This window comes from Protopterus annectens, chromosome 17.part0 (assembly GCF_019279795.1).
Source record: "Protopterus annectens isolate FY-2018-M chromosome 17.part0, PAN1.0, whole genome shotgun sequence".
Taxonomy (NCBI): domain Eukaryota; kingdom Metazoa; phylum Chordata; order Ceratodontiformes; family Protopteridae; genus Protopterus; species Protopterus annectens.
Window position 1 is genome coordinate 300625028 of NC_056751.1, and position 14745 is coordinate 300639772.

Consider the following 14745-nt stretch of genomic DNA (forward strand, 5'->3'; position numbering starts at 1 on the left):
CCAAAAGGCCTCTTAGATCATCAAGCAAACTACTACTAGAAATTACCAACAGCTACAATAGCTTTGGAGACACACTATATAGTAGTTCAATGGCTAAAAAATGGAACTCTCTCCCACCCAGCATACAAAACACATCATCCAAAGCCTCCTTTAAAAACCTCATTAGGCAACATCTCAAGCAAAGCTGGCAATGCCATGATTGCTCCCCAGGCTAGTGAAAGCAGATAAGGTAAATATACTAAACCTAGAGTACTTGATAATAGTTTTCACTCTTACTCACAAACACTGGCTAATGTACAATGTTTGTACTGTATCTGTATACTATGTATGTATTCTACCTATTCCAAATTTCAACTGCACAGCACAAATCTATTAATTATCTTCATTTTTAAATTAATATTTTCTTGTTTGTTCTCTGCACTTAAACTGCTGATGTGCTGCATACCACTGTAAAAACATGTCTATTGTAATTTGTGTGTATACTTATGTCTAAATATCTAAATGTATCTGTAGTTTTTCTATGTGGAGCTTTTCTCCCTGGGCCTCTGCTGAAAAAGGGCCTTGTCAGCTCAGTCAGACACCCCCGGTTAACAAATTTAAAACAAATAAAATACATAAAACTACTGCAACCATGGAAGTATAAACAATTTGGTTCCCTAGTAAAAGACCGAAGACGCATTCTTTTGAATACATCTTGGTCAAACTCAAAAGCCTGAAAAGGCAAAATATCGAAGCGGCTTTTAAGCAAATTCTTTCCCTGGGAAAGAATTTGCTTGGCCACTTCATTACTTTGCCATTTTTGGCACTGTAGTGCGGTCACGGAGTTGGTATATTTAAGTAGGGGGTGTGTGGGGGCACAGCCCCCCACATTGGGTGGTGTGGGGGGCAAATCCCCCCTTTTAATGTAATGTTTAAAGTATGTTTTTTCTTTGTTTTTTTTTTTTGGACAACGATTTTTTTTTCCCTAGGAAAGAAATCACTGTTCTGACAGTTCGAAATTGTAAGCTTTCGCTTACATAGGGTCAATTAATCACTGTTTGCTTTTTTAAGCACTCAATGATCTAATATAGACCCAATAAGTTGTACTCCTGTTTTTCCCAAACTTAATTACCTTCAACAGATGAAGAGCATTCCACAATCAGTACTCTGTGCTGTTGTCTACCTCAAGACAAGCTTCTCTACAGCTACCAGCATTTTTGTTATGATAATTCATCCCTCTGAGCAAGATAATTATGTAAACAGGGGGTCATCTCATGAATGTCTCTGAATCATTTATTCTAAGCATTTCTCCTAGTACCAGAGTCTCGCATGCAGGTCTGTATGCCTGAGCACTTCAGAGGTGCTTTGAGCATGCATGGGCATCTTCACCTTTCCCCATTTGAGACTCCAAGGAATGGCGTCACTAAATAGTGCTGTTTATGTCCTAGATGAGGGACATGCTGTAAAGCACAACTTTGACAGCCCTTTTTTTTACACCTACCATTCTGTGTTGCACATGTGCAAAATGGCATGGTTCATGTTAAACCCTGAAAATGGTCAGGCCACCTTGCTACTCTAGCCCGCATGTCAATTTTTGCAACAAGAATGGGTATAACCATGAAATGCCAGCTATTATTCTCTGATATGAGACTTAGATCATGCCCATGGCTTCTAATGTCACTGGAATATGCATGATATCACAGTGGTGCTCACAGGTGAGTAAGTTCTTCCTGAATCTGCTACATAAAGACCTCTGCAATTGTTTATTTGGGGAAATGTTATTGGGGTAGCCAGTTTAAGGTGAATGCCAGTCACTATTAGACTATGGTGATACTAACGCAACTGGCATTCCCTGAACAGGCAAGCAAAGCATGCACCTCTACCTTGGTTCCATCTACACCTTTTAGTCAATGGGAAGAGGAGGTCAGAGCGGTGGCACCTGACATAAACTGTACACATGGTTCAGATTTTTTTTTTGGTCTTTTCCTGCCAGTGTGAACTGTTCATTAATTAAGTCTCTACTTATTATTCAGCCCAGGAAGCTATATTTGAGAATGACCAGCAGTACCAGATAAGTCTGCCCTACCTTTCCAGATGCAGGTTTTGATACACCTGTTTTTTTCAGTAATCCCTTCCTCATTGTTACTATTGAAATATGTCACCCTTAGAGCAATTTAGAATATTAGGCAGCTTAACTTTTGGTCCTTGTTGATAGCCAGCTATTAAATTATTGTAGGTGTGCTTGTTCATTGCTGTGAATTTATTTTTTTTTCTCTCAGAAAAGATGTAAACTGAAGTGTTAGGGGGAATCAATTGCATTTTTTTATGTTTTGGAATATTTTTTGTTAGGTTTTCCTGTTGTGTGGATACCTACACATACCCATACTCATAAAGCAGCCATATAATCAAAAGTTCACAATTTCAGATGTTTTTTACACTGGCAGAAGTAATTGAAACTTATTTGATCACTTCCATGCTAAATAATGAATCACGGGGCTCATGGAATTTGCCCTTTCACACTGTAGAGTGATCCTGGAGTTGGTATATAGAATTAGTAGGGGCTATTGGAGACATGGGGGGGGGGGGCTTGCCTCCTGTAAAAATATGTGAGTGCATGTTTTTTTTGTTGCTGTTTTGGTTTTAGCAGTTTGATATTGGTATATGTCTATATTTCAAAACACACACACACACACACACACACACACACACACATATATATATATATATATATATATATATATATATATATATATATATATATATATATATATATATATATATATATATATTCTCTTTAAAAAACACAAAACTGAAGAAGGCCGCTATATTTTTAGTTTATATATATATATATATATATATATATATATATATATATATATATATATATATATAGGTATAGGATTTAGAGTGCTGGAATTGCCTTCAAAAATGCTGTCAGATTAAGGGAACTGCTTCTTTCAGAGTGGTGTGCATGAGTATATCATAAAACAGCTCATTGGCATCAGGACCTAGTGCTGTCCTCATAGGGAAACACCTGCAGGTGTAGGGTTAAGGCAGTATAAATTGACAGTTAAAGCAGTCATTTACAGCAGCTGGTTTCTGTTGAAGCTGGCAGTGATTATACTAATTTCTCTAAGTATAGTGCCTAATGAAGATTGTGACAAAGAAGTGTTTATAGCAACTCAGGTATGATGCTTCAGAATCAACACTGTCCTTTGTCTTTCTAGAGCTACAATGGATCACTTCCACAATCTCTGAGGATAGAACTTCCTTTCCCAGGCCTCTATGTCTCAGGCATTGATTCAGATAGATAATGTTTCTAACATCTCTTGGAACACAACTTCAGTTATGTTACTCCTTTTTTGATGTCTTATCCTATCTTTTTAACAAAGTAAACAGATTTGAGTACAGTCCCAATTCACAATGTGACAAGACTGATAACGTTCCCATTCTATCTCATCTTATGTCAAGTTTCATATTTTGTATGTTCTCATCTTTCATTGTCCACATGGTGTATTATTTTTTTCTTACCTTATTTCTTACCACATACACACACACACACACACACACACATATGTATATATATGTATATATATATATATATATATATATATATATATATATATATATATATTTATATCCTTACATACATTTTTGTAACTAAGTGGTTTAACAAGAAAGTTTGGTATGCAAATAACACAAAATGATGGCTTGAACTGGTAACTAACTGCATTTCTGCAGTGAATTGAATAAAAATACGTATTTTATCATTTATGACTTCTGACTATTTAATGGACTATGGTTCAAAAGAATGTTGTTATACGTCTTTTGAACAGGAAAAAATAAATGGTTATTGTTTACATATTCTGCTGGCATCCCTTCTGCAAGTTTTTACTTGTATTACTATTTATCTCACCAGGAGTCTGTTTCTTTAATGTTGTGCCACTTAACAGATAAATTAAGCCATGCACTGCCTATGTTTTACCATCTGTTACCAAGGAAACAAATGGCATCTGCAGCAGTAAATATAATTGTTATGATCAGTCCAGCAAACTTAATAAATCAGCCAGTAGGGCAGAGAGAATATATTAATAATAAGTTTTTCTTTTATTTTGCAGATGCACTCTGATTCTGGGTCTTCCATTTGCAGCTCGCAGAATGTTTGATGAAAATGGAAAAGAAATAAAGCTTCTGAAAGGGCTTCAAAGAAAACAACTGGTAAGCTCTTTACCTTCTCAGAAATACAGTAAATTGTAATACTAAGCATCCCATCTACGTCAAATAACTGGTCAAGATGGTTATACCACAAAAGTGACAATAAAAAGGTACTGTCTTGAAAAATATAGCTCAGCACAAATTGTCGGTTAAAATTTTTGAAAAAAAAAACAGATGATAAGACACGTTGTATACAATGTATACATGCATGCAGAAAAAATAAAATCTTTGATTTGTTGGGGAAGATTGTATATGCATTCAGATATTTTGCCTACTATGTCTCTTTACAGTATATCTTTGTGACTGTAGACATCAGTGATTAAAATAACTTCTTGGATGACTTGTATACTTAGTACCTATGCACACAAACCTTTGATTACAAGATGGCAAGTTTTCACATTTTTAGCACTGAACTGTAGCATAACATCCTAGAGAATATTGTAAACATTTATTTCATTCAAAATATGTTTTTTTTTTATTTCACATTCCTCCAGATGTATTTATTTCTACAGTACTACATTGTTAACAATCCAGGATTGCTACTATTAAAGTTTGTAAACTGATTTCAGAAACCAAAATCTGACTGCTTAAACCAGCTTACCTGGTTAACTTGAAGTTCTTAACTTGGAAAACAGGTTTATTGGTTGCTCTGACCCTTGCAAGAAAAGTATCTGAGTTGCAAGCTCTCATTTTTATCTCATTTTCCACAGAGACAGCATTTCTTTCAAAACTAATCCTTCTTTTATGCCTGAAGTGGTATCCAAGTTTTACTTTAAGCCAGCCTATGTACTTTATATGTTCTTTCCTGAACCACAAACTGAGAGATAATTCACTTCAAAGATACAAAGTACAGGATTTAAATCTGGTGGTTATTGGCGAGGCTTAAAATGGTCTTCAGGTCAGTTAGCCTAGTATTCACTCATAAACTTATGTTTTGTGGCCATTTCAGCATCACTGCATTAATGAACTGTTCTGACAACCCTCACAAATATAACAGAGTACAGCTGTATAAGTAAACTTACCATAACAGTAGATGTTTGAATGATCACTGCTGTAGTAACCTAAGCTGTATGGGTTATATCCTGCATCAAATATAACAGGCAGCAAGATTACAAAACTTTAGAGCACCTCCCGTGTACTAAAACCATTAATTAGCTTGAGCTGAGCAGAGTAAAAAGACAGGTTTGTGTGCCAAGCTCTTCACACCTTTCATGCCAACATAGAAAGGGAGGCTAATCCCAGAAAGGACAATGCTAGGAACAGCAAAAAATTAAAGTCTAGACCCTGGCATAAACAACACACCAAAAACAAGTCAGCAGTGACCATTCAGGCATCTACTGGTAGGGTAAGTTGGTTTACACAACTATACTACATTTGTCATATTAATCACTACTGCAATAGCATAAGCTATATGGATAGATTACCCTGGCTTATTACATTTGGAAGGTGGAAGGGGAAGGGTCAAAGAGCCCTTGGAGAATGGTCCTTATGATGCCTGCCCTAGACCTGGAGAAGATATCTAATTTGCAGTGCTGTGTAAAAGTATGTATGGAAAAACAAGTTGCTGCATGTAGAATTCTTCTAGAGTCAAACCCTTTCAAAAAAAGCCATAGATGAAGTCAAGTCCCTGGTAGAATTTGCCTTGATCCTGCCTAGAAATAGTTGTTTTGACACTGGTTATCCAGTCTTCTTCTTAGCTTCACAAGAAAAGAACAACTGATCAGGTTTTTTGAAAGATTTTTATTCTGTCAAAATAGTGCCTGAGCTGTCTGTGGACATCCATTGTATGAACTATCCTTTCTCCCTTATTTTGTGGTTCAGGAAAGAACACAGGGAGATGAATATTTTGGCCTAGAGTAAACTCAGATACCACTTCAGGCATAAAAAGGGTTAGTTATCAAGGATACCCTGTCTCTGTGAAAACTGAGGTAAGGTTGGCCCACCATAAGGGTTTGCAACTCAAATATTCTTAGTGCAGAGAATAAAGCCACCGCTAAAAATATTTCCAAGTTAAGAACCTGAAATCAGTCACATGATCTGTTTAACTGGAACAAGTGTTAGCATCTTTAACACAAAATTAAGATCCCAACAAAGAGATACCAATTTTCCTGTATTTCCCTTATGCAATAGCCCTTTCAAAAACATTTTGACATGGGAATGCCTAAAAAGAGGGGGCTCCATGGGCAGACATGCTGGCCAACAAATGAACATTGATGTAGGAAACTAAATCATATAAAAATATTGTAAAACCAGTGAAACACTAGCCCTAAATGGGTGCTGGATATGTTTTTGGCACCAACTAGAAAACCCTTTCCATTTGCTAATACATGATTTTCTGGTAGCAGCCTTTCTTCCTCCATTAGTACCTGCTGCAGATCCTTAGACAATAAGTGCCTAAAAAGGTATTAAGATTCTATCATCCAGGCACCCAGCTGAAGTTATTTGGGGTCAGGATGTATCAGACACTGTTGGTCTTGTGTGAAAAGATTCATTCTGTGAAGAAGAGTGTCGTAATTATCCCTGGCCAATTCCAAAAGAAGGGAGAAAAACTGTTGCCTGGGCCAGAAGGCAGTCACCATGATGATCTTGGGGGATTTCTTCTGAATTTTCAAAAGTACCCTGGATATCAGTGGAAAGGGTGATAAAGCATACAGGAACATTCCTGTCCAAGAAAAAGAAAAGGCATGTGTCTGCCAAGCCTTCTTGCATGGAATCTTGGAGCAGATTTTTGCCAGCTGATTGTTCAGAAAGAAGACAAAAAGGTCTACTTGAAGAACTCCCCAGAGATAGATCCTGTCTTGGAAGACCCCCCCAATCTAATTTCCTTTGCGCTTCTCAGCTTATCACACACTTTTGCTCTGGCAGAATGTAGGAAGCTTGTAGAGTGAGATTGTGCTGTAAAGCTATATCCGATGCTAACATGACTAGTCTGCCTAAGAGTAAGACCTGATTTCCCCTTGCTTGTTTATGAACCATGTCATTGCTGCATTGTTCATAACAACTTGAAGTGGTCCTTGGGACCAAAGGTGATTCAGATAATTTACTGTCGTGATAAGGACAAGCATCTTTTTCTATTTATGTGCTTGTGTCTGTCTTTGTTTTTCCCAGGTACTTTGGATTTTTGTCCCCTTGACAGTGGTTCCCAAGCAAAGTCTGAGGTATCTGTGGAGACGGACTACTTTGAAGCAGTAGAGGAGAAGGGGGGATCTGGATTGAGAGATATCTGATGTTCTACCAAGTGATTTATCTTTTTGAAAATCCCAGAACTGGAATCTGAAAAGAAAATGTGCACTGGTGCTGGGATCAAAGAGACATCAAGTACCACTCTAACTTTCTCATGTGGAGTCTTGCCAGAGGTATCATGAGAATCATAGATAACATGAGACACAAAATCCTGAGGTATTTCCTTGCCAAGGTTGAAGTCTGAATGGAAAACCCTAGAAATAATTCTAGATATAAATGTATTTGTTCCCATGGAAGTAAAGCTCTGTGAATTGAAGTATCTAGCAGAAACTCCAGGAATACAGTCTTGTGTGATGCAGTCAAAGAAGACTTTTGAATGTTGTCTTGGAATCCTACCCTGGGTAGGAGATCTCTCACCTAAGTGAGTGATTCCTGACACTTTGAAAAAGACTCTGCAAACATAAGCAAGTCTTCTAAAAATGTAAAAAATGTGGATACCCTGGAGTCTGCAATGTGCTGTAACTGAAGGTAGATATTTTGTGAACACTCTTGGAGCAGTTGATAGCCCAAAGGGTAAGGCAGAGAATTAATAATGTGATCCAGACACATAAAACCTTAAGAAATGTCAGATGTCAAGATGGATAGGAATGTGATGATAAGTATCCTTTAGATCTAAGGTTACCAAAAAAAAACTCAAATGAGAAAGAAGGGGTAAGAGATTGTGAAGTGAAAGTATTTTGAACTCTGGAATTATCACAAAGTGATTTAGGAAAGAAAGGCCCAGAGCTTGTCTCCAGACATTTTTTTTCTTTGGCACCAGAAATATTATTGAATAAAAATCTCTTTACAATTGGGAAGGAGGAACTGTTTTTATTACTCCCAGAGAAAGCATGTGCTTAAGGCACTGTTTGTTTTGTTTCTTGCCAAAATTGGATGAGGAAACAAAAAAACCCTTGGAACCCTCCTAAAGAAGGAGGGATGAAAATCTGAGAGATTCCTTTTATCAGCTTAACCCACTCATCACATTTTGATAACCTCTGCAGCAGAGGGACTAAAAAATTAATCTCTATCCAAAGATGAATTTAACATCTCATATCTCATTTTTTACATCCTTTGGGAGGTTCTGAGAATGGGGCCAGACAAGCCTCCTCCTTGTAGTACCAGTAGCAACAACCCTGAATATACTATCTACAGAGCCATAAACCCACTTTTATTTATTTTTATTTATTTTATTTAGCATTTGTTTACTAGGATAGTCTGACTGGGGTGACTAGCAATTCCCTTTTCAGTGGAGGCCCGTTGAGAAAAGCTTTTCAGAAAAAAAAAATACTAAACATTGCATTACAGTGTGATACAATACATTATAATACAATACAATTAATTAGTATATGATTACATTAAAATAAGCATGTTATAGTCTTAATACATTATGTTAACTATACATCAGATATATGAGTGGAAAAAACAGATGCAGCATGAAGAAACGTGGACGTTTTGTTTTCTGGAAAATGAACATACCTTACTGTGTTAACTGAACATACCTTTCTGTAATTAGTGAACATACCTATAACAAGTGAACAAACATTACTATAATTGGTGTACGTACCTTATTGTAATTAGAGCAGAAATTATGCAGGTTTTGAACTATTTCATAGGTACACACTCTGCAGGTAGTTTATGACTAACAGAGGCTAGAGTTAAGCTTATCTAGTGTAGATTCTACAGTATGGTACTATGAGGTGAGATGATGTTAGTCAGAATCTACAGTATTGTAATGTGAGATGAGTTGATATTGTTAGGTGTATACTATTATTAGGTTAGATGCTATTTTAGTTGTCATTCGAAGATTTGTAGTTTAAACAATGAGTAATGACATGAGAAATAGAAAAAACTAAACAACACAAAGCACATTTTTCCTCACAAGAAGGAACTGCAGATAAAACATTCCTCATACATTCACAATCAGTCAGAATAAAGGTTAACATATGAGTCTGACAATTCAAAATTCCAAAAATGAAAGCTGCAGAAGTATACACTTTTTTTCTCAGACTTATCAGTTGTTTTTCATCCTTGTCAGAAGGGGAAGGATTAGAATTAGCAAAATGCAAGGCAGCAGATAAACTGAGTTAAGATAAATTTGGTGGATCAGGTCTAGGATGAATGTGTAGGAATGAAGAACTTGATAAATTTTGTGTGTTTTCTAGGGACAATAGTCTGGCTATCAAACCAACCACAGGCTGGGACAAACACATCCTCCATGCTGGCAGCAGTAGGGGATGGAAGAAGGTTCCAGGAATTCCAGTTGTAACATGTCATACTAGTTTTGATGGACTGAGAAACCTCAGTGTTCTCCCACTGAAAACACTGGGACATGCTGGAAGCAGTCTCCAAGAAAGAAATCTTTGACAGGTTGGTTTAGATATACTCTCCTCTGAGTCTGAATTAGAAATCTGAGAAGAAATTCTATCTGTCCCATGACACTCCTCCCCAGATTCATTTTCTTGAATCTCTTCAGGAAAAGATGAATCCTTTTATTTTCTTTTACCAGAAACCACTTGCTAAGAAGGGCTAATAACACAAACAAGATCCTGATCCACATTTAATAAACTATTCATTTCCACTGAAACTGGAACAGGAGAAGCTATATATTTAGCTTTCCATTTATTTTTGACATGGACAATCATTTTTAATAACAGCATCAGCTTTCCCAGGGATGAGCACAGAACTGAGGTTAAGAAGTACCTTCCCTACCCCTTGTCCTAGTACCAACAAAACTGGCTATATCTTGCCCACCAAGGAAACCCAACAGCTGCAGAGAATGTGGCAAAACCCAGTCTTTTGTGGCTAAATGGGCAATGGCAGAGGGATCCAGAGCAAAAGATGAGTGGTCTGAAAAAACAGCTTTGGCCACAGCAGAGTCACCCACCTGCATCTCAAGGCAAATTCTTAGCCTGCAATAGTGCAAAGGCTTCTTAGTTAACTTTTGATATTTGTGGCTGGAAGAAGGACCAACCATGGGACCAGTAGTTTGCTACATGGTCAAGCAAAAAATGGTGTCTCTCTGGGAAACTAAGCAGCACAAGCTCCTAAGTATAGTCGCATATCCCATTAAATCACAGTAAAAAGAACTCTATTGCACTTTATCGACCCCAAAAGGTAAACGAAACACAGTTTCTCTACAGAAAAAAGTTTTAGAATGTTTAATTCAACTTTTAAACTGTCAAGTACAAAAGTGCTCTCACATTTAAAAGTATGACAAAGTCACATGTCAGTTAATTAAAAACACATAATCCTAGCCTAAAATGTACTTTCTCAGACATGAAACTAAATTAAAACATTAAAAAGAATATTTGAAATGTTTTTCCCCAAAGAGGACTTATCTGCCCAGCAATCGAACAGTACAAGCCAATTGCTGATCCTCTTAACCTGGACTAGAGTGCTCTCTTCGGCCACATGAAAGTTCAGAAGGGCTTCCAAGTTTGTCTTTTCAGTCAGCTCAGTTCAAGATGACTAATGGTTATGGAGTGTTAAAGGTGCCCTGAAGGTTTGAAATGTGGCTGACTGTTATATCCTATGCAGGCTATAACCCATATAGCTTAAGCCACTGCTGCAGTGATCAATATGAAGAACATCTTCAGTTACTATGTAAGATTACACACACTAGCCAGAAAAAAATTAAAATGGCTTACATTTACAGTCAGACTTGGACAGTAAATACTTAATATTTGCATTACAACATTTTTCCTATGTAGTAATCAACCACAAAACAATGTACATGCTTGCCATTTTACATCTTAACATTTGCCTCTAGCTGTGAAATCTTATTTGTGCAGTGTCTGTTGCTTAATCTGTAAAAGCACTAATAAAGATACAGTCTGTTTCTTGTCTTGATGTATCATGCAAGTGGCTGTTGCGATGGATCCACATTTTGATATTTTAATATAGTGATGAGTGCTAACAAGCAGTTGAGTAGGTAATGTAAAGAATAACAAAAATATGGATTCAGTTCTGATTATATACTAATGTGGGATGATCTCTTATTGCTCCTAAATCCTTGCTATATATTATATATTTCAGAACTCTATCTCTGCTCTCACAAGCATAGTCAACTAAACCATATCACTTCTTAATATGTAGAATTAATATATTGGTATATATTTTCATAAATGTAGACTTTATGTAGCCTAACACATTTTCTCTTTCATCCTTTCTATATTTCTTTATTTTAACATTCTTACAGTAGTTTGCCAAGACTGAGTTGTTATAGTATGCATATCATTTTATTTTTGATATTAGACCCCATGCAATTTCCATCTTTGTAGTATAATAGATAGTTTGAAACTATAAGTTTAAGACTGCATGAACACATTTTTCTGGCATTTATTTGGGAATCTCTTATACCCACCCACAGCTTTATTATCTCTTACTCTTTTATCACCATTTCCACTTTTACTGGAAGAATTGTAATAAATAATTTTCAGCAAAAAAGAAGCAATTAGGGCAGCTAATTTCAAGATAATAGCTTGAACACTAGCATACATATGTACTATGTTGCTTTTAGATTTTTTTCTACCACTGTATTATGAGTAAAGCTAAGCAGGGTATTAACTAGTAATGTCTTTCGGCTTTTCCCGGTTAGGGGTCACCACAGCAGAACGTTTGTCCACTTATGATTGGCAGTAGATTTTTACGGTGCCGAGGTGCCAGCCCAATGCCCAATCTTCAATGAAGGCACACCCATTCATGCACGCACCTACCTGCATGTCTTTAAGTGTCACTTGACCACAGGGAGGACAGGTAGACTCCACACAGAAGGTGCTCCAGCCGAGAATTAAACTGAAGAAACTCTTGCTGTGAGGCAACAATGCTTGCACTTTAGTGAAAAGAGTAGGGGCCTTAAAATGAGCTAGGATGCTAGGGTCAGCAGGAATAGATTGACCACCTATACACGAACTAGCTGATATCACCAACATGTTAGAAGTTAAAGTAATGAGTTCAGAATCAGCTGCATTACCTTATTCAATAAATTAAGAATCTAAGTATTAATTAGTCTGTGAGAAGTATAGTTTACATATAGAACGTTTATAATAATGAGAAAGTTCACTTGATTCATAAATTCCACTGCAGAGCACAGGACAGAGGCACTAAGCAATTTTAGTATGGTACATTGAGTCTGGACTTTTATTTTTAAAAATGTTCTTCACAGATGTGTTGATTAAACAAAATCCCACTTAAGTCATTTTTTCTTTCAGGTATATGTTTCTTGTGGAGAGCAATGGATTGATCCTCAACTTACTGTTGCAGAGAAGAAGAAGCGTGTTTTAATAAGCAGTTTGACTTCTGATATTACCTTGATTCGTAACTACTGTGCAATACGCAGCACTGAAGGCAAGTTAAAGTTTTAAAGCAGATCAAACCATTATTAATATGATTATTTATGTCAATAAATGGTAAAACAGGAATAAAAAAGTACAAATCCTGTCTTCCTATATTGAGGGTAGACTACAAGTCCCCATGGCAAGAAATGTAGTCATGTTATTGTAGACCTATATACAGTGCAGTTTGTGTATTCAATCATGCTACATTCTATTAGAATAGTTGTAAACAAGGGGCATGGCCTGGATGACTAACTGAGAGCAGCAAATGGTGAAAGCTCTGTGACTGAAAACATTTCTCTGATGGAAAATGTAATCAAAAAATTTAAATTTGGAGATACTGGCTAGCTAATTTTATTTAGTAATAGTCAAAGAAAATATTTATAGCTTGAAGCTCTTCAAAAGTTGTAATTTTTCTGTCAGAATTTCAACTGCTTGGTTAAGCGAGAAGAGACTTCAACATGAGTCACTCAAGAAATAGTACTCAGGATTCTTGTGTTAAAAAAGGCATCCAGTTGCTAATATCTAGTATTTGGGCTGTATTACTTAAAACAAACAAACTGCATACCAAACTAGAAAGTTTCAAAGAAGAGACCAGAAAGAGGATGAAACATTTTGAAATTCTTATGAAGCAACAAGGGGCACAAATCAGCAGTATGGAAGAGACTTTGAATGATCATGACAAAAGAATAGATAAAGGCGAGTCTCAGGCGGAATTGCTTGTAAAACAATTTTACTGGCTCATAGAAAAACCCGATGATTTAGAAAATAGACTGAGATGAAATAACATTAGAATCTAAGGTATAACTGAAAATCATGAGGGAGACAATATAATAAACATCTACCTGAAGCTTTATCTTTTGGAACTGAAAGATCATATATATCTCTGAGAGCACCTTCTAAGAAGAAACACTCACCACCATGCTCAATTATAGTTAAGCTCACGTCTAGCTTAGAAAAAGATCAAATATTAAAAACAGCATGGTCCAGCCTACCTATTAAAATAACTGAACATGTAGTCAGATTTGACAATAATTATTTCAGTAAAGTAATGAATAAAAGAAAATCCTGTTTACCAGTGATCAATGAACTTAAAAAGAACAATATTAAAGCCACTTTGGTGTTTCCTGCAAAAATCAAATTATTCCTTTCTGGAGAAACCAAAACATTTAACACACTGGAGGAGACATCCACTTTTGTAAATAGCAATAAAATCCTTAATAATATTACTGAAGAAATGGAGTGGAACAGTATATCCCTGAAGAGACAGAGTGAGCTGAATTCTTGCAAAAAATGCTTCTAAAATTATAAAGCCTAAAAACAAGTGACTCTTATTCTCTATCTCTAAGACTATTGTTTTCTGAAACAATATATTTGCACTTTAAGTAAAAGGTATATACGTATATATTTATATTTTAAGCTAAGACATTCATGATGAGTAATATAAATTGTTAGTTTTACTGCTTTACTTTATTTACAGTGAGAAATGTAATATATTTCATTTAACTAAACTTATAGGCATGTTTCTAAATGTTAAACTCTTTCTGTAAGACAATGTCATTATATTATAAGCAACAGAATTGGTAACTTCAAAGCTATATAAGTTAAGAATTTTATTTTATTTGTTCAATATTGCTTGGTGTGTGCTTTGCTGGGTTAACTGAATGTCAGATCTAAGTAATATGCTAATTAGAAGTCTTAAACTGCTGTTGATTTTATTTTTTCCTGTGTAACAAGTTCTTTTCACAGGTCACTTATGAAACAATTAAAACTTAAAAAGAAAATTGAGAACAAAAGAATGTTCTAGTTGTTCAGAATGTTGGACTTTTCCCTTCATTGAACTGGCTTGAAGAAAATCTAGGTCAAAGTTCATTGCTGGTGTCCATGAAAGAAGAAAATAACTTTCTATTTTTTTCTCAAGTATATAATTGAGAAATCTACTCAGAATAACACCTCTTTTCTTTTTTTTAGAAGTGAAGAATTGGTAAGACTA

At 35.9% G+C, this 14745-nt stretch overlaps 1 protein-coding gene across 1 annotated transcript in view; it reads left to right on the top strand.

Annotated features, from left to right (window-relative positions):
* Positions 1-14745, top strand: part of LOC122791430 (doublecortin domain-containing protein 1-like) — a 526863-nt gene that overhangs the window by 40719 nt on the left and 471399 nt on the right. Inside the window, exons 2-3 of the mRNA XM_044059172.1 lie at positions 4098-4197; positions 12630-12765. Of these exons, the coding sequence (XP_043915107.1) occupies positions 4098-4197; positions 12630-12765 (236 nt within the window). The remainder of the gene's footprint in view (positions 1-4097; positions 4198-12629; positions 12766-14745) is intronic.